Source organism: Octopus sinensis, linkage group LG30 (assembly GCF_006345805.1).
Source record: "Octopus sinensis linkage group LG30, ASM634580v1, whole genome shotgun sequence".
Classification (NCBI taxonomy): Eukaryota; Metazoa; Mollusca; class Cephalopoda; order Octopoda; family Octopodidae; genus Octopus; species Octopus sinensis.
The window spans coordinates 3,640,101-3,660,100 of record NC_043026.1 but is presented as its reverse complement, the minus strand read 5'-3'; the positions used below and the strand labels follow the sequence as shown (position 1 = coordinate 3,660,100).

The 20,000-nt window shown below is 43.0% G+C and overlaps 1 protein-coding gene across 1 annotated transcript in view; it reads left to right on the top strand.

Moving 5' to 3' along the window:
* LOC115226674 (carboxypeptidase A2-like) overlaps positions 1–20,000 on the top strand; it is a 28,668-nt gene that overhangs the window by 2,662 nt on the left and 6,006 nt on the right. Inside the window, exons 2-8 of the mRNA XM_029797689.2 lie at positions 3,733–3,817; positions 5,817–5,953; positions 7,198–7,285; positions 12,898–12,996; positions 15,439–15,537; positions 18,012–18,122; positions 18,633–18,720. Of these exons, the coding sequence (XP_029653549.1) occupies positions 3,733–3,817; positions 5,817–5,953; positions 7,198–7,285; positions 12,898–12,996; positions 15,439–15,537; positions 18,012–18,122; positions 18,633–18,720 (707 nt within the window). The remainder of the gene's footprint in view (positions 1–3,732; positions 3,818–5,816; positions 5,954–7,197; positions 7,286–12,897; positions 12,997–15,438; positions 15,538–18,011; positions 18,123–18,632; positions 18,721–20,000) is intronic.

Genomic DNA, 20,000 nt, shown 5'->3' with positions numbered 1-20,000 from the left:
AAAAGGAACTCAGTCACTTTGCTTCCAGGAAGCCCAACGCTCAAAAGGAACTCAGCCACTTTACCTCCGTGAGGCCCAACGCTCAAAAGGAACTCAGCCACTTTGCTTCCAGGAGGCCCCACACTCAAAAGGAACTCAGTGAGGTCCAATGCTCAAATGGTGCTCTTTATGTGACACTGGCATGCGTGCCATTTACGTGACACCATCATCAACCATGACTACAATTTCACTTGGCTTGACAGGTCTTCTCAAGCACGACATATTGCCAGAATCATTCGAGTGTTGATAAAAATGCTTTGTGATATTTCTTCCGGTTCTTTACGTTCTGAGTTCAAATTCCATTGAGGTCAACTTTGCCTTTCATTCTGGGGTCAATAGGATAAAACAGCAATCAAGCTTCTCGTTTCAATCAATAATCAACAGTTCCCTCCAACCACAAATCATTTCAGGCCTTGTGCCTATGTTAGAAATAATTAAATAATTATTGTGATCCTTGTGCCGGTGGCACGTAAAAACCACCCTCCGAACGTGGCCGATGCCAGCGCCGCCTTGACTGGTTTCTGTGTCAGTGGCACGTAAAAAGCACCAATCCGATTGTGGCCGTTGCCAGCCTCACCTGGCACCTGTGCCGGTGGCACGTAAAGAGCACCATCCAAATGTGGCCGATGCCAGCGGCGCCTTGACTGGCTTCTGTGCCGGTGGCATGTAAAAAGCACCAATCCGATTGTGGCCGTTGCCAGCCTCACCTGGCACCTGTGCCGGTGGCACGTAAAGAGCACCATCCAAATGTGGCCGATGCCAGCGCCGCCTTGACTGGCTTCTGTGCCGGTGGCATGTAAAAAGCACCAATCCGATTGTGGTCGTTGCCAGCCTCATCTGGCACCTGTGCCGGTGGCACGTAAAGAGCACCATCCAAATGTGGCCGATGCCAGCACCGCCTTGACTGGCTTCTGTGCCGGTGGCACGTAAAAAGCACCAATCCGATTGTGGCCGTTGCCAGCCTCACCTGGCACCTGTGCCGGTGGCACGTAAAGAGCACCATCCAAATGTGGCCGATGCCAGCACCGCCTTGACTGGCTTCTGTGCCGGTGGCACGTAAAAAGCACCAATCCGATTGTGGCCGTTGCCAGCCTCACCTGGCACCTGTGCCGGTGGCACGTAAAGAGCACCATCCAAATGTGGCCGATGCCAGCGCCGCCTTGACTGGCTTCTGCGTCAGTGGCACATAAAAAGCACCAATCCGATTGTGGCTGTTGCCAGCCTCACCTGGCACCTGTGCCGGTGGCACGTAAAGAGCACCATCCAAATGTGGACGATGCCAGCGCCGCCTTGACTGGCTTCTGTGTCAGTGGCACGTAAAAAGCACCAATCCGATTGTGGCCGTTGCCAGCCTCACCTGGCACCTGTGCCGGTGGCACGTAAAGAGCACCATCCAAATGTGGCCGATGCCAGCGCCGCCTTGACTGGCTTCTGTGTCGGTGGCACGTAAAAAGCACCAATCCGATTGTGGCCGTTGCCAGCCTCACTGGCACCTGTGCCGGTGGCACGTAAAGAGCACCATCCAAATGTGGACGATGCCGCCCGCTTGACTGGCTTCTGTGTCATTGGCACATAAAAAGCACCAATCCGATTGTGGCCGTTGCCAGCCTCATCTGCACCTGTGCCGGTGGCACGTAAAAGAGCCCACCAAATGTGGACGATGCCAGCGCCGCCTTGACTGGCTTCTGTGTCAGTGGCACGTAAAAAGCAACCAATCCGATTGTGGCCGTTGCCAGCCTCACCTGGCACCTGTGCCGGTGGCACGTAAAGAGCACCATCCAAATGTGGCCGATGCCAGCGGCGCCTTGACTGGCTTCTGTGCCAGTGGAACGTAAAAAGCACCAATCCGATTGTGGCCGTTGCCAGCCTCACCTGGCACCTGTGCCGGTGCAACGTAAAGAGCACCATCCAAATGTGGCCGATGCCAGCGCCGCCTTGACTGGCTTCTGCGTCAGTGGCACGTAAAAAGCACCAATCCGATTGTGGCCGTTGCCAGCCTCACCTGGCACCTGTGCCGGTGGCACGTAAAGAGCACCATCCAAATGTGGCCGATGCCAGCGCCGCCTTGACTGGCTTCTGCGTCAGTGGCACATAAAAAGCACCAATCCGATTGTGGCCGTTGCCAGCCTCACCTGGCACCTGTGCCGGTGGAACGTAAAGAGCACCATCCAAATGTGGCCGATGCCAGCGCCGCCTTGACTGGCTTCTGCGTCAGTGGCACATAAAAAGCACCAATCCGATTGTGGCCGTTGCCAGCCTCACCTGGCACCTGTGCCGGTGGAACGTAAAGAGCACCATCCAAATGTGGCCGATGCCAGCGCCGCCTTGACTGGCTTCTGTGTCAGTGGCACATAAAAAGCACCAATCCGATTGTGGCCGTTGCCAGCCTCACCTGGCACCTGTGCCGGTGGAACGTAAAGAGCACCATCCAAATGTGGCCGATGCCAGCGCCGCCTTGACTGGCTTCTGTGTCAGTGGCACATAAAAAGCACCAATCCGATTGTGGCCGTTGCCAGCCTCACCTGGCACCTGTGCCGGTGGAACGTAAAGAGCACCATCCAAATGTGGCCGATGCCAGCGCCGCCTTGACTGGCTTCTGTGTCAGTGGCACATAAAAAGCACCAATCCGATTGTGGCCGTTGCCAGCCTCACCTGGCACCTGTGCCGGTGGCACGTAAAGAGCACCATCCAAATGTGGCCGATGCAGCGCCGCCTTGACTGGCTTCTGTGTCAGTGGCACATAAAAGCACCAATCCGATTGTGGCCGTTGCCAGCCTCACCTGGCACCTGTGCCGGTGGCACGTAAAGAGCACCATCCAAATGTGGACGATGCCAGCGCCGCCTTGACTGGCTTCTGCGTCAGTGGCACATAAAAAGCACCAATCCGATTGTGGCCGTTGCCAGCCTCACCTGGCACCTGTGCCGGGGAACGTAAGAGCACCATCCAAATGTGGACGATGCCAGCGCCGCCTTGACTGGCTTCTGCGTCAGTGGCACATAAAAGCACCAATCCGATTGTGGCCGTTGCCAGCCTCACCTGGCACCTGTGCCGGTGGAACGTAAAGAGCACCATCCAAATGTGGACGATGCCAGCGCCGCCTTGACTGGCTTCTGCGTCAGTGGCACATAAAAGCACCAATCCGATTGTGGCCGTTGCCAGCCTCACCTGGCACCTGTGCCGGTGGCACGTAAAGAGCACCATCCAAATGTGGCCGATGCCAGCGCCGCCTTGACTGGCTTCTGTGTCAGTGGCACATAAAAAGCACCAATCCGATTGTGGCCGTTGCCAGCCTCACCTGGCACCTGTGCCGGTGGCACGTAAAGAGCACCATCCAAATGTGGCCGATGCCAGCGCCGCCTTGACTGGCTTCTGCGTCAGTGGCACATAAAAAGCACCAATCCGATTGTGGCCGTTGCCAGCCTCACCTGGCACCTGTGCCAGTGGCACGTAAAATGCACCCACTACACTCACGGAGTGGTTGGCGTTAGGAAGGGCATCAAGCAAGAGAAACTCTGCCAGATCAGATTGGAGCCTGGTGCAGCCTTCTGGCTTCCCAGATCCCCGGTCGAACCGTCCAACCCATGCTAGCATGGAAAACGTACGTTAAACGATGATGATGATGATGATGATGATGATGATGATGTGTTAATTATCTTCTTTTTTTTTCATATTTATCTGTTTTCTCTCGTTAGCTATCACTTGTTGCGAGTCAGGCCTCAAACTGAAGCACAGCTGACCACCTTAAAGTTGTTATCGGCTGAAGAAACTGGTTTAGAAGTAAGTATCTTGTTATTGGAGTATTTTGGTTCTTCTTCCTCCTCCTTCCCATTATTCTTTTGATATATAAATATAGTCATAGTTGTGGCTATATGATAAAAAGCATGCCCCCAACTGCATGGTTCGGGGTTCAGTCCCACTACGTGGTACCTTGGGCAAGTGTCTTCTACTATAGCCTTGGGTTGACCAAAGACTTGCGAGTGGATTTGGTAGAAGGAAACTGAAAGAAGCCCATCGTATATGTGTTTGTGTGTGTGTGTGTGTGTTGTGTGTGTGTGTGTCTTTGTGTCCCACTACTGCTTGACAACCAGTGTTGGTGTGTTTACGTCCCCATAATTTAACAGTTCACTCTCTTTTACTCTTTTACTTGTTTCAGTCATTTGACTGTGGCCATGCTGGAGCACCGCCTTTAGTCGAGCAAATCGACCCCAGGATTTATTCTTTGGAAGCCTAGTACTTATTCTATCGGTCTCTTTTGCCGAACCGTTAAGTTACGGGGACGTAAACACACCAGCATCGGTTGTCAAGCGATGTTGGGGGGACAAACACAGACACATAAACACATATATATATACATATATATTCCGTCTACCAAATCCACTCACAAGGCCTTGGTCGGCCCGAGGCTATAGTAGAAAACACTTGCCCAAGGTGCCACGCAGTGGGACTGAACCCAGAACCATGTGGTTGGTAAGCAAGCTACTTACCACACAGGTTGCTAAGATCAAAAAGTTAACAGAAGAATGACAGATGGTTATTTGCAGATCTTTCTTAAGTTCCAAGTGTTATGAATACAAAATTTCCTGCAACTGCCATGGTTTTAGGGGTTGCCAGCAATGAAGGGCATGTGATGCCTCCTTACTTCTTTCCACAAGGCCTTAGAGTTAATTCTGCCATCTACATTGAGGTCCCAGAAATAACTGTTAACCTCTGGATAGAAACAATGGAAAATAGGTCAATTTGCTAAGCTTTCATGTCCATCCCACAGAAAGCAAAGTGTGAAGGGAATGGTAGTCGTTTCCTTTGATTTTTAGATAAAAGAAAATAGAAAATAACACTTACTGACCAAAGACAAAGAAATCTCTGGTGTTGAGCAGAATATTTACTCTAAAGATATTTCTGCTTGAGCAACCCAGTGCTGAATCGATCTGAAATGTAATGGAAAAATAGGTCAGTTTCAAAACATTGATGTCCAGACCACAACAGCAAAGTGTGAAGGGAATGGTAGTCGTTTCCTTTGATTTTTAGATAGAATCAAATAGGAAATAACACTTATTGACCAAAGACAACAAACAAATCTTTTGTATTGAGCAGAATATTTACTCTAAAGATATTTCTGTTTTTGCAACTCAGAGCGGAATCTGTCTGAAATGTAATGGAAAAATAGGTCAGTTTCAAAACATTGATGTCCAGATGATAAAAGCAAAGTTGGAAGGGAATGGTAGTCATTCCCTTTGATTTCTAGATAGAATCAAATAGAAAAGAACACTTATTGACCAAAGACAACAAGGAAATCTGTGGTATTGAGCAGAATATTTGCTAAAAAGATATTTTGTCTTCAGCAGCTCAGCATTGAATCTGTCTGAAAGGTAGTGTAAAATGGGTCAGTTTTAAAACGTTCATGTCCAGCTCATAAAAGCAAAGCGTGAAGGGAATGGTAGTCACTTCCTTTGATTTCTAGATAAAATCAAATAGGAAATAGCACTTATTGACCAAAGACAACAAGGAAATCTCTGGTGTTGAGCAGAATATTTGCTAAAAAGATATTTTGTCTTCAGCAGCTCAGCATTGAATCTGTCTGAAATGCAGTGTAAAATGGGTCAGTTTTAAAACGTTTATCTCCAGCTCATAAAAGCAAAGCGTGAAGGGAATGGTAGTCACTTCCTTTGATTTCTAGAGAGAATCAAATAGGAAATAACACTTACTGATTGAAGACAAATAAATAAATATTTTGTTACACTCTGTTGTTAATTACTGGTTTCTTTCCTTTTACATATAGATCGACTTCTGGATTCGACCCTACTACCTGAACCGAACCTGCGAATTCTTGGTGTCCCTGGAGACTTACATGAAAATTAAACCAATACTTGCTGGTGTTGGTCTCAAGGTTGAAATACTTTCCCATGATATTCAGAAGTAGGTGGTTAACTTATCTAATTAAAAGTGCTTTGTTTTTATTTCATTTGCATGTGGCTAATAAGTTGTACGTACGTGGCATAGAGGTAAGATGCTTGCTTGCCAACCACACAGTTCTGGGTTCAGTTCTACTGCATGGCACTTTGAGCAAGAGTCTTCTACTATAACCCTAGGCTAACCAATCATCATCATCATTGTTCGACCGTAGTCGAGACAATGGAATTTCCTGTTACGCCAGATTTCACGGTCCATCATAGCATTACGGAGGTCCTGTTGCTGGATGCCTGTATCCCTGGAGATTACATCAGGGTAGGAGTGTACGCCCTCTGGTATTGCGAGTAGATGGCTTCCAGAGGAGAAGAGTAGAAATTACCTCGTGTTCAGCTCTACAACAATGTCCAGCAAACTGGACTCTCCTACCTTTCACAAGAGATGATATGTATGTATGTATGTATGTATGTATATATATATATATATATAATATATATATATATATATATATATATATCATCATCATCATTGTTTGACCGTGGTCGAGACAATGGAATTTACCATGCTACGCCAGACTTCACGGTCCATCATAGCATTATGGAGGTCCTGTTGCTGGATGCCTGTATCCCTGGAGATTACATCAGGGTAGGAGAGTGTGCGCCCTCTGGTATCGCGAGCTTCCAGAGGAGAAGAGTATAAATTACCTCTGTTCAGCTCTACAACAATGTCCAGCAAACTGGACTCTTCTACCTTTCACAGGTGGTAATTTCCCATATATTTGTACTTTGGTTGGATGACGCTTCCGCGAGAGATTTTGAGGTCTCGTAAAGAGGCGAGTGTAAGTTCCATCCAAACGCCTCTCAAGCTTCTTTGATAACGTCCAGGTTTCTGAGCCATATAGTAGAATTGGTTTGTCTGTGGCTTTGAAAATTTTTTTTTGTTTTGAAGATTTTTTTGAAGCCTTGTGTGCGAATTTGGAACAGAAGAAAGAGTGAGAGAAAGTTGTAGTGAAAGAGTACAGCAGGGATCGCCACCACCTCCTGCCGGAGCCTTGTGGGGCTTTTGGTGTTTTCGCTCAATAAACACTCACAACGCCCGGTCTGGGAATCGAAACCGGGATTCTACAACCGCGAGTCCGCTGCCCTAACCACCGGGCCATTGCGCCTCCACCTATTTCAGAACACCTCTCTCAAATATTTTTTTTTTCCCTCTGTAACAATTTATAACCCCACAAAGTTTTGTGTTTCTTTCAGAGCCATAGATGCAGAAAGGACACCGTCAGGAAATTCAACTGAGTATGGCTACCAGTTGAATCCAAACACATTTATGAAGTACTCCGAGGTGAGTACCCTATTAGCACCTACAAATACTTTAGACGCGGTACCCTGATGTAGGTCCTGTTATAAATTATTAAGTTGACGCCAGTGAGGGCGCGTGGCTTAGTGGTTAGGGCATTCGGCTCATGATCGTAAGGTTGTGAGTTCGATTCCCGGCGACGCGTTGTGTCCTTGAGCAAGACACTTTATTTCACGTTGCTCCAGTCCACTCAGCTGGCAAAAATGAGTTGTACTTGTGTTTCAAAGGGTCAGCCTTGTCACTCTCTGTGTCACGCTGATTATCCCCGAGAACTACGTTAAGGGTACACGTATCTGTGGAATGCTCAGCCATTTGCACGTTAATTTCACGAGCAAGCTGTTCCGTTGATCGTATCAGCTGGGACCCTCGTCGTCGTAACCGGCGGAGTCTTTAGAAAGTTGACGCCAGTCAAGGCAGGCAACATGGGTTTTTAAGATAACATGTTCAAACAGAGGTCCTGTTGCTGGATGCCTGAATCCCTGGAGATTACATCAGGGTAGGAGAGTGTGCGCCCTCTGGTATCGCGAGCTTCCAGAGGAGAAGAGTAGAAATTACCTCGTGTTCAGCTCTACAACAATGTCCAGCAAACTGGACTCTTCTACCTTTCACAGGTGGTAATTTCCCATATATTTGTACTTTGGTTGGATGACGCTTCCGCGAGAGATTTTGAGGTCTCGTAAGGAGGCGAGTGTAGGTTCCATCCAAACGCCTCTCAAGCTCCTTTGATAACGTCCAGATATCTCAGTAAAGGATGCTGCAACACAACTCACCAATACTGGAATTCCTGGTACCCTTCTTAAACATAGTTCCCATAAGTTATCCGCTTATCCTCTCTAAGTACCACTTGTGGAATTATGATGCAGGGACACACCCAGAGAACAAGCCTTTAAGCAATGGGGTCAGAATGGTGAATATTTTGGTCAAAAAAAGAATTTTTTTTGTTGTTGAATCTTTGGTAGTTTTAGGGTCATCATGAGCAGAAGTAGTGGAGGAGTATCATAGCCGTGTGTTGAAAGGAATTCTTGGAGGTTTGGATAATTCATCTTTGGAAACATGGGTGGTTCTCTTTACTCTTTTACTCTTTTACTTGTTTCAGTCATTTGACTGTGGCCATGCTGGAGCACCGCCTTTAGTCGAGCAAATCGACCCCGGGACTTATTCTTTTGTAAGCCCAGTACTTATTCTATCGGTCTCTTATGCCGAACCGCTATGTGACAGGGACGTAAACACACCAGCATCGGTTGTCAAGCAATGCTAGGGGGACAAACACAGACACACAAACACACATATACATATATACGACAGGCTTCTTTCAGTTTCCGTCTACCAAATTCACTCACAATGCATTGGTCGGCCCGGGGCATAGCAGAAGACACTTGCCCAAGATGCCATGCTGTGGGACTGAACCCAGAACCATGTGGTTGGTTAGCAAGCTACTTACCACACAGCCACTCCCGCGCCTTCAACATCCTTAAACAACCCTTATTCAGGGACATTTTGAGCAGGATGGGATAGTCAACTAGTAGTGCCCAGTAGTACAATTTTCTGTATGTTTTATGTGTTTGTAAGTCCTGGTGTTTTTGTTATGAATTTGTTTGAATATTTTTTTATCATGCCTAATGCACCTACTATCATCATCATCATCATCATCATCATCATCATCATCGTTTAACGTCCGTTCTCCATGCTAGCATGGGTTAGATGGTTCAACTGGGGTCTGGCAAGCCAGAAGGCTGCGCCAGAAGGCTGCGCCAGAAGGCTGCGCCAGGCTCCGGTCTTATCTGGCAATGTTTCTACAGCTGGATGCCCTTCCTAACGCCAACCACTCCGTGAGTGTAGTGGTTGCTTTTTACGTGCCACCTGCACTGGTGCCAGGCGAGGCTGGCATCGACCACGGTCGGATTGGTGTATTTTACGTGCCACCGGCACGGAAATATATATATATATATATATAATTAAGGAACGGCATAAATAGGCCATTCACCACTAGAAATAACAGCCAAAGCTTCTACCGCAAATAAAGATTAATTCCGTAAACAAGGAGAAAATTAAAAAAACATTTACCCTGTAATTCTTGTACGGTATACCGTTTCATCCGCTGTTTAATGGTAAACTAACCTGATTAAATTAAATCAAGTCAATCTTCCATAAGCCCTCGGATTCTTCAGCAAGAAATAGCTCAAGTCGGAACAGATATTTACACGAGGCATACCCCATCTTGCCAAGTCAATATCTGACCTAAAATTTTCAAATCGTCGCACTCGCGCCAAATTTATCGGCAGCAAATAAATATCAGCCGTCGATTCCATTACGGAATTAACCAAAAAATTCATAATAATCAATATAGGGTGGCAGGAAAATTTTGTAGAATTTTATTGCCACCAGCGGCCCAGTGGGAAAAAATTAAATAGTCATAGACCATTTTTAAGTTCAACATTAACAATTAAGGAACGGCCATAATAGGCCATTCACCCACTAGAAATAACAGCCAAAGCTTCTACCGCAAATAAAGATTAATTCCGTAAACAGGAGAAAATTAAAAAAACATTTACCCTGTAATTTCTTGTACGGTATACCGTTTCATCCGCTGTTTAATGGTAAACTAACCTGATTAAATTAAATCAAGTCAATCTTCCATAAGCCCTCGGATTCTTCAGCAAGAAATAGCTCAAGTCGGAACAGATATTTACACGAGGCATACCCCATCTTGCCAAGTCAATATCTGACCTAAAATTTTCAAATCGTCGCACTCGCGAAAAATTATCGGCAGCAAATAAATATCAGCCGTCGATTCCATTACGGAATTAACCAAAAAATTCATAATTAATCAATATAGGGTGGCAAGGAAAATTTTGTAGAATTTTATTGCCACCAGCGGCCCAGTGGGAAAAAATTAAATAGTCATAGACCATTTTTAAGTTCAACATTAACAATTAAGGAACGGCCATAATAGGCCATTCACCCACTAGAAATAACAGCCAAAGCTTCTACCGCAAATAAAGATTAATTCCGTAAACAGGAGAAAATTAAAAAAACATTTACCCTGTAATTTCTTGTACGGTATACCGTTTCATCCGCTGTTTAATGGTAAACTAACCTGATTAAATTAAATCAAGTCAATCTTCCATAAGCCCTCGGATTCTTCAGCAAGAAATAGCTCAAGTCGGAACAGATATTTACACGAGGCATACCCCATCTTGCCAAGTCAATATCTGACCTAAAATTTTCAAATCGTCGCACTCGCGCCAAATTTATCGGCAGCAAATAAATATCAGCCGTCGATTCCATTACGGAATTAACCAAAAAATTCATAATTAATCAATATAGGGTGGCAAGGAAAATTTTGTAGAATTTTATTGCCACCAGGGAAGATGACTTGATTTAATTTAATCAGGTTAGTTTACCATAAACAGCGGATGATGAAACGGTATACCGTACAAGGAATTACAGGGTAAAGTTTTTTTAATTTTCTCCTGTTTACGGAATTAATCTTATTTGCGGTAGAAGCTTTGGCTGTTATTTCTAGTGGGTGAATGGCCTATTATGGCCGTTCCTTAATTGTTAATGTTGAACTTAAAAATGGTCTATGACTATTTAATTTTTTCCCACTGGGCCGCTGGTGGCAATAAAATTCTACAAAATTTTCCTTGCCACCCTATATTGATTAATTATGAATTTTTTGGTTAATTCCGTAATGGAATCGACGGCTGATATTTATTTGCTGCCGATTAATTTGGCGCGAGTGCGACGATTGAAAATTTTAGGTCAGATATTGACTTGGCAAGATGGGGTATGCCTCGTGTAAATATCTGTCCGACTTGAGCTATTTCTTGCTGAAGAATCCGAGGGCTTATGGAAGATTGACTTGATTTAATTTAATCAGGTTAGTTTACCATTAAACAGCGGATTTGAAACGGTATACCGTACAAGAAATTACAGGGTAAATGTTTTTTTAATTTTTCTCTGTTTACGGAATTAATCTTTATTTGCGGTGGTAGAAGCTTTGGCTGTTATTTCTAGTGGGTGAATGGCCTATTATGGCCGTTCCTTAATTGTTAATGTTGAACTTAAAAATGGTCTATGACTATTTAATTTTTTCCCACTGGGCCGCTTTGGTGGCAATAATATTCTACAAAATTTTCTTGCCACCCTATATTGATTAATTATGAATTTTTTGGTTAATTCGTAATGGAATCGACGGCTGATATTTTTTGCTGCCGATAATTTGGCGCGAGTGCGACGATTTGAAAATTTTAGGTCAGATATTGACTTGGCAAGATGGGGTATGCCTCGTGTAAATATCTGTTCCGACTTGAGCTATTTCTTGCTGAAGAATCCGAGGGCTTATGGAAGATTGACTTGATTAATTTAATCAGGTTAGTTTACCATTAAACACGCGATGAAACGGTATACCGTACAAGAAATTACAGGGTAAATGTTTTTTTAATTTTCTCCTGTTTACGGAATTAATCTTTATTTGCGGTAGAAGCTTGGCTGTTATTTCTAGTGGGTGAATGCCTATTATGGCCGTTCCTTAATTGTTAATGTTGAACTTAAAAATGGTCTATGACTATTTAATTTTTTCCCACTGGGTGCCGCTGGTGGCAATAAAATTCTACAAAATTTTCCTTGCCACCCATATTGATTAAATATATATATATATATATATATATATATATATATATATATATATATATATATATATATATATATATTCATCATCATCATCATTCTTAACATCCGTTTTCTATACTGGCATGGTTTGGATGGTTCAACTGGGGTCTGGGAAGCCAGGAGGCTGCACCAGGCCCCAGTCAGATCTGGTAGTGTTTCTACAGCTTGATGCCCTTCCTAACGCCAACCACTCCGTGAGTGTAGTGGATGCTTTTTACGTGCCACCTGCACTGGTGCCAGGTGAGGCTGGCATCGACCACGGTCGGATTGGTGCATTTTATGTCGAGGCGGCACTGGCTTCGGCCACGATTCGGATGGTGCTTTTTACTATGATTATTATTATTATTATTATTATTATTATTATTATTATTATTATTATTATTATAATTATTATTATTATTATTATTCAGTAGTTTTATTTTTATAGCGTGCTTTCACTTCACTACCGAGCGCAGCTCTGTGTGTCTTCGGTATGTGCTGTGATTTGTTGTGATGCTCTGATGATTATTGTATGGAAAGTGTTCTGCGTAGGATGTGTGCAGTGCCTAGTAGTGCAATTTTCTGTATGTTATATGTGTTTGTAAGTCCTGGTGTTTTTGTTATGTATTTGTCTGAATATTTTTTTATCATGCCTAATGCACCTACTATGATAGGAAATGTTTCTGTTTTCAGATTCCACATTCTAGTTACCTCTATTTCCAGGTCTTTGTATTTTGAGAGTTTCTCCATTTCTTTTAGAGACACGTTGTCATCAGCCGGTATTGATACATCAATTAGAAAGCATTTTTTTTCTTCATGGTCTCTGACAACTATATCTGGTCTGTTGGCCTTAATTTCTCTATCTGTGATAGAGAATGAATTATTATTATTATTATTATTATTATTGTTGTTGTTGTTGTTATGTAAATTTATATCTTCACTAGATTGTGGTTCTTATGAAGCGTTATACTCAAGTACATAACCACGTGACTCTTGTATCCTATGGAACCAGCTACGAGAAAAGAGAGCTTTATGCTATCAGGGTTTGTAGCTTCAACTACGTAATTTCCTCACAGTCTGCAAGAATATTGGGGTATAAATGTATAAAACGTATGTATGTATGTATGTATGTATGTATGTATGTATGCATGTATGTATGTATGTATGTATGTATGTATGTATGTATGTATGTATGTGTGGAGGCGCAATGGCCTAGTGGTTAGGGCAGCGGACTCGCGGTCATAGGATTGCGGTTTCGATTCCCAGACCGGGCGTTGTGAGTGTTTATTGAGCGAAAACACCTAAAGGCTCCACGAGGCTCCGGCAGGGGGTGGTGGCGATCCCTGCTGTATTCTTTCACCACAACTTTCTGTCACTCTTACTTCCTGTTTCTGTTTATATCTGTATTTCAAAGGGCCGGCCTTGTCACTGTCTGTGTCACGCTGAATATCCCCGAGAACTACGTTAAGGGTACACGTGTCTGTGGAGTGCTCAGCCACTTACACGTTAATTTCACGAGCAGGCTGTTCCGTTGATTCGGATCAACCGGAACCCTCATCGTCGCAACCGACGGAGTGCTTCCACTTCCACATGTATGTATGTATGTATGTATGTATGTATGTATGTATGTATGCATTTCGTTTTTGGATTTGATTTGCAAGATTCTTTATGTGAGTTCGTGTGTTGAAGCATATTCTGTTGTGTCTGGGGAGAGTCATTTTCTTTTTGTGCCTTATAGTTTAATAGACTCACCGGTAAAATTTCCACTTATTTCTTGCTTTTACTTTCCTAAAATAGTCTTGACGAGTCAAGACTATTGAAAAGGTTGCAAGACGCAACGAAAATTTTATGAAAATAAAAATAAGAAATAAGTGGAAATTTTACAAAAAGAAAATGACTCTCTCCAGACACAACAGTACACACACACACACACAACACACACACACACACACACATGTATATATATATATATATATATATATATATATATATAATATTAATTAGAGACTATTTTGCAAATCAAACAAAGAAAGACTTAATCCAATACATAAAAAAATTAATATAAATTAAATAAATAAAATTAAATTAAATAAAATTGTCTCTAATTAATATTATATAATATTTTACTATAAAATTGGATTCAATCCTAAATCTGATTTTCCCTGTAAATTTGGATTTATTCCCTAATATTTATTATATATATATATATATATATATATATTATATATATATATATATATAATATATATATATATATACATATATATATATATATAACTTATAAACAAGGGCAAAAGAAAATTGTTTCTGAAAAAAATCGATAAATTCGACATGGGGTCGAGAATCAGAAACACAAACCGCAAACTGTCTAGGGGACGCAACTCCACCTTTTTTAACTAAAAAAAAAATTTACCATCATTTTTTTGCTATTTTTTGGCTATAACTCTCTAAAAATGCTTTATAGTTATTTCCCTTACAAACCTGAGCAACGCCGGGCGATACTGCTAGTATGTATATATAGGCGCAGGCATGGCTTTGTGGTAATAATTTTACTTCCTACTTACATGGTTCTGGGTTCAGTCCCACTGTGTTTCACATTGGTCAAGTATCTTTTACTATAACCTCGAGCGAGCAATAAGCCTTTTGAGTGGATTCGGTAGACGGAAACCGAAAGACGCTAGCCATAGTATATATATACATATGTATAAACATGGTGAAGGCGCATGGCTTAGTGGTTGGGGCATTCGGTTCGCGATTGCAAGGTCGTGAGTTCAATTCCCGACGACGCATTGTGTCATTGAGCAAGACACTTTATTTCACGTTGCTCCAGTCCACTCAGCCGGCAAAAATGAGTTGCACCTGTATTTCAAAGGGTCAGCCTTGTCACACTCTGTGTCATGCTGAATCTCTCTGAGAACTACGTTAGGGGTACACGTGTCTGTGGATTGCTCAGTCACTTGCACGTTAATTTCACGGGCAAGCTGTTCCGTTGATCAGATCAGCTGGGACCCTCATCGTCATAACCAACGGAGAGCTCCTCTGTATTTTTTTTTTTAAAAGACTCCACCGGTTACGACGACGAGGGTCCCAGCTGATACGATCAACGGAACAGCTTGCTCGTGAAATTAACGTGCAAATGGCTGAGCATTCCACAGACACGTGTACCCTTAACGTAGTTCTCGGGGATAATCAGCGTGACACAGAGAGTGACAAGGCTGACCCTTTGAAATACAAGTACAACTCATTTTTGCCAGCTGAGTGGACTGGAGCAACGTGAAATAAAGTGTCTTGCTCAAGGACACAACGCGTCGCCGAGAATCGAACTCACAACCTTCCGATCATGAGCCGAATGCCCTAACCACTAAGCCACGCGCCCTCACGCTCCTCTACACACACACAACACACACACACACACACACCACACACACAGGCATCTATTTATGTATATTCCACTTCACATTTTCTCTATGTTTTCGTTCTCACAGTTTACTACGGGTCCAGGAAAGAAGACGGTGTTCGTGGAGGCTGGTATGCATGCTCGCGAATGGATTGGCACAGCATCCGTGATGAAAATTATTGAAAGGGTAAAAGCAGTTTATGCACTCTGTTTGTTGATGTTGTTGGTGGTGGTGTTGAGCGAACGGTCTTCGTCCCAGAGCTTGCAAGATGGGAGAAGCGCGAAACGTGGTCCTTTGCTATTCGTAAGACCCGCAGAAGAGAAAGCAGGTCAACCCCCCGACACCGAGAGCATCGACGGATGGATGAATGCGCATCCAGGCTCAGCGGTTGCGTAAGAAAGAGTGAGAGAAAGTTGGAGCGAAAGAGTAGAACAGGGGTCGCCACCACTCCCTGCCGGAGCCTCGTGGAGCTTTAGGTGTTTTCGCTCAATAAACACACACAAGCCCGGTCTGGAAAACGAAATCGTGATCCTCCGACCGCGAGTCCGCTGCCCTAACCATTGGGCCATTCCCCTGTTTGAAAACGTAAGGACACAAAACGCTTGTGTCATGTAGCCAACTACATATATATATGAGTTACTATTATCCACACGCTGAAACAGCTGTAAGTGATTTTAATAATTTATATTCATGTTTTCTAATAACTACTTGTATTCTTATCTTATATGTATCGAATAATATACTATATGCATGTATGTTATTATGGTTGTCGTTTTGATAAATAAATGAGTCAACATTTCAATATCCTAAAGCTGATGAACAACTAATGTGGTTCTCTAGTTTCTTATTGTGTATATATATGTGTGTGTGTTATATATATATATATATATATATATATATATATATATTTAACATAAGGGACGTTAGCCATCTGAATGTGGCTAGGGACAGGGCAGGGCTGCTCCTGGTGACGTTGATGATCGCCTGGGGCTAAATGCATCAGAAACACTCCCACCGCCCTGCCCTGTCCCTAGCCACATTCAGATGGCTAACGTCCTTTATGTTATGGAGCAGTTACTGTCTATATCTCGTTTAGAGAATTATTATTGCTATATATATTATATATATATATATATAGTTATCGCCATACTAATATGGCATCTTATAAAAATAAGAATAAAGCTGTCCGCTTATTAGCTCCATGAGGCCATCGCCTAAGTTAGCTATTTGATACACAAACTGTATCCATATAACCTTCGAACAAGGGAGGTCAGTCGCTCCACACTACTTGACCGGCAGCTACAGACGCGTTTCGGGGTATTGCCCCTTTTCAATGCAGCGTAGCCAGCCAGTAGGTGTCGCTTCCGACAATCTCTGTTCGATGGTTTTATTTACCTAGTTTCGGTGGAATACATCCACTTGTTTTCAATAATAGAAATATTAAAATAACTAAGTCTCTCTAAAAGAGAACAGCGGCAGCGTTCCCGGAAAATAAATACGCTGCATTGAAAAGGGGCAATACCCCGAAACGCATCTGTAGCTGCCGGCCAAGTAGTGTGGAGCGACTGACCTCCCTTGTTCGAAGGTTATATGGATACAGTTTGTGTATCAAATAGCTAACTTAAGGCGATGGCCTCATGGAGCTAATAAGCGGACAGCTTTTTTCTTATTTTTATAAGAATGCCATATTAGTATGGCGATAACATTATTTCCGGGAACGCTGCCGCTGTTCTCTTTTAGAGAGACTTAGTTATTTTAATATTTCTATTATATATATATATATATATATATATATAGTAGAGGCATGGCTGTGTGGTTAGGGTGCTTGCTTCCTAGCTATATGGTTTCGGGTTCAGTCCCACTGCGTGGCACTTTGGGTAGGTGTCTTCCACTATAGCCCCGAGCCGACCGAAGCTTTGTGATTGAATTCGGTAGGTGGAAGTTACTGCCGTGTGTGTATGTGTGCGTATAGCTGCTCAGTGCCTCTCCGAAAGAGAGAGAGAGGAAAGTTTACGAAAAAAGCAAAAGATGAAGACAGGTGGTGTACAAAACAAACAGAAGTATTAGTATAACGCCAGGAATAGAAAAAGTCTTTTATGTTTCGAGCCTACGCTCTTCTACAGAAAGGTACACATAAAAAAACAAGGAGAGAAAAAAAAGGAGAGAAAAAAAAGAAGAGAAAAAATGTGTGTAGTGGCTAACGATCTATCATGGCATCATATATATATATATGTATATATATATATATATGTGTGTATGTATATATATATATATATATATATATATATAGTGAGAGAGAGACAGACAGATGTACATGATGGACTTCTTAATCCACATACAAGACTTGCTTGACCTGGGGCTATAATAGAAGACACCTATCCAAGGTACCATGAGGAAAGACTGAACCTAGAACCATGTGTGGTTAGGAAGCAAGCATCTTACGACACAGCCACACCTTTTCATTTTCTTTTGAAATTTTGTTCCCATGGCAACTGTTCCCCTGTGGCCCTACCCACAATGTCTTACTGCATAGGAGTGTGATGCATATTGGGAGAGGGAGAGGGGTAATGTTACATCCCTTGGGTTACTTGTTGTTGTTACTGTTGCTGTTGTTGTTGCTACAATTGTTGCTAACATCAGTCCACCTTTGCTATTCACAGTTTGCGAATGATTATGACTCCGATACGGATATCATACACTTACTCAGCCTTTATGACTGGGTATTCATACCCTGTTCCAACCCCGATGGCTACGAGTACACATTTTACCAGGTAAGTATACACCACTCACCTACAAACACACACAGGAACCCAAATTAACATATGCCTAAAAGCCATATGCCATTTTGCCATAGGCCAGAATATGGTTAGCATGCAAGATTATACAATAATGCATCTTTTTTAGTGATGGCTAGAAGGATATTGAGTTTAACTTCATAACCAGCTGATCTAGCAAGCGGGGCCTCATATCAGTGAGGGGGGCCGGTGCGCATTGATGCCCTTGAGAAGTAGGCCCCGAAACGGCGCGCATTCTCTCCTGATGACCCCATACACTTGCTGGCTTCTGGTATACGGAGCTTTTAACTGGTAGCACTTGCATGTGCAAGTTGTTTGTAAGACATATATATATATGTAAATAAACACACACAGATATACACATACAAACAAAACTTGTATAGTTGTATGTATAAATGTTTAATACATTACCAACCATAAAATCCTCACGACAATTAAACCACCAATCCCGACTGGCATCTGTCCTAATTATTGGTTTCTTTGCAGGACAGAATGTGGAGGAAAAACAGGAAACCAAACAACAGATGCATGGGCACCGACCTGAACCGTAATTTTGATGCTGGATGGAGCGGTGGTAAGTATTGGTTTCACATCTGTTCATTTCTTTTAATCTAATTTTTTTCCATACCAGCATGGGTTAGATGAATACGTATTTTCAAAGCATTGCTTTACTGTTGAACATCCTTCCCGTTGCAAACCCTTACCGGTTTTCAAGTATTTTTATCTTTTACTTGTTTCAGATATTAGACTGTGGCCTTGCTGGGGTAGCACCTTGAATAATTTTAGTTGAATGAATTGATCCTAATACTTATAGTTCTTTTTAAAGCCTGTTGCTTATTCTAGCTGTTTCTTTTGTCAACCCATTAAGTTACTGGGACTTAATCAAACCAATTGACGACCAGTGTGTGGGTGATAAACACAGATATAAACGAGGGGTTTCATTCAGTTTCTTTCTACCAAATCCACTCACAGAGCTTTGAGTGGCTCAAAGCTATAGTAGAAGACACTAACTCAAGGTGGTACACAGTGGAACTGGGCCTGGAACGATGTGATTGGGAGGCAAGCTTCTTATTTCTTTATTGCCCACAAGGGGCTAAACATAGAGAGCACAAACAAGGACAAAGGGATTAAGTCGATAACATCAACCTCAGTGCGTAACTGGTACTTAATTTATCGACCCCGAAAGGATGAAAGGCAAAGTCGACCTCGGTGGAATTTGAACTCAGAACGTAGCGGCAGACGAAATACCTATTTCTTTACTACCTACAAGGGGCTAAACACAGAGGGGACAAGCAAGGACAGACCCACGGATTAAGTCAATTACATCAACCCCAGTGTGTAACTGGTACTTAATTTATCGACCCCGAAAGGATGAAAGGCAAAGTCAACCTCGGTGGAATTTGAACTCAGAACATAGCGGCAGACGAAATACCTATTTCTTTACTACCTACAAGGGGCTAAGCACAGAAGGGACAAGCAAGGACAGACCCACGGATTAAGTCGATAACATCAACCCCAGTGTGTAACTGGTACTTAATTTATCGACCCCCGAAAGAATGAAAGGCAAAGTCGACCTCGGCGGAATTTGAACTCAGAACGTAACGGCAGACGAAATACCGCTAAGCATTTCGCCCGACGTGCTAACGTTTCTGCCAGCTCGGCTGTGTAGTAAGGAGCAAACCTTCTTACTACACAGCCACAACTATGTTATGGGATTTTTCTAAAATGCAGGGCATTGTCAGCAAACACTATTCTATATAGCTTGGTCCTTTTCCTATGCAATACACAAAGTCTGGCAGAATCGTTAGCACGCTGGGCGAAATGCTTATCGGTATTTCGTCTGCTGCTACGTTC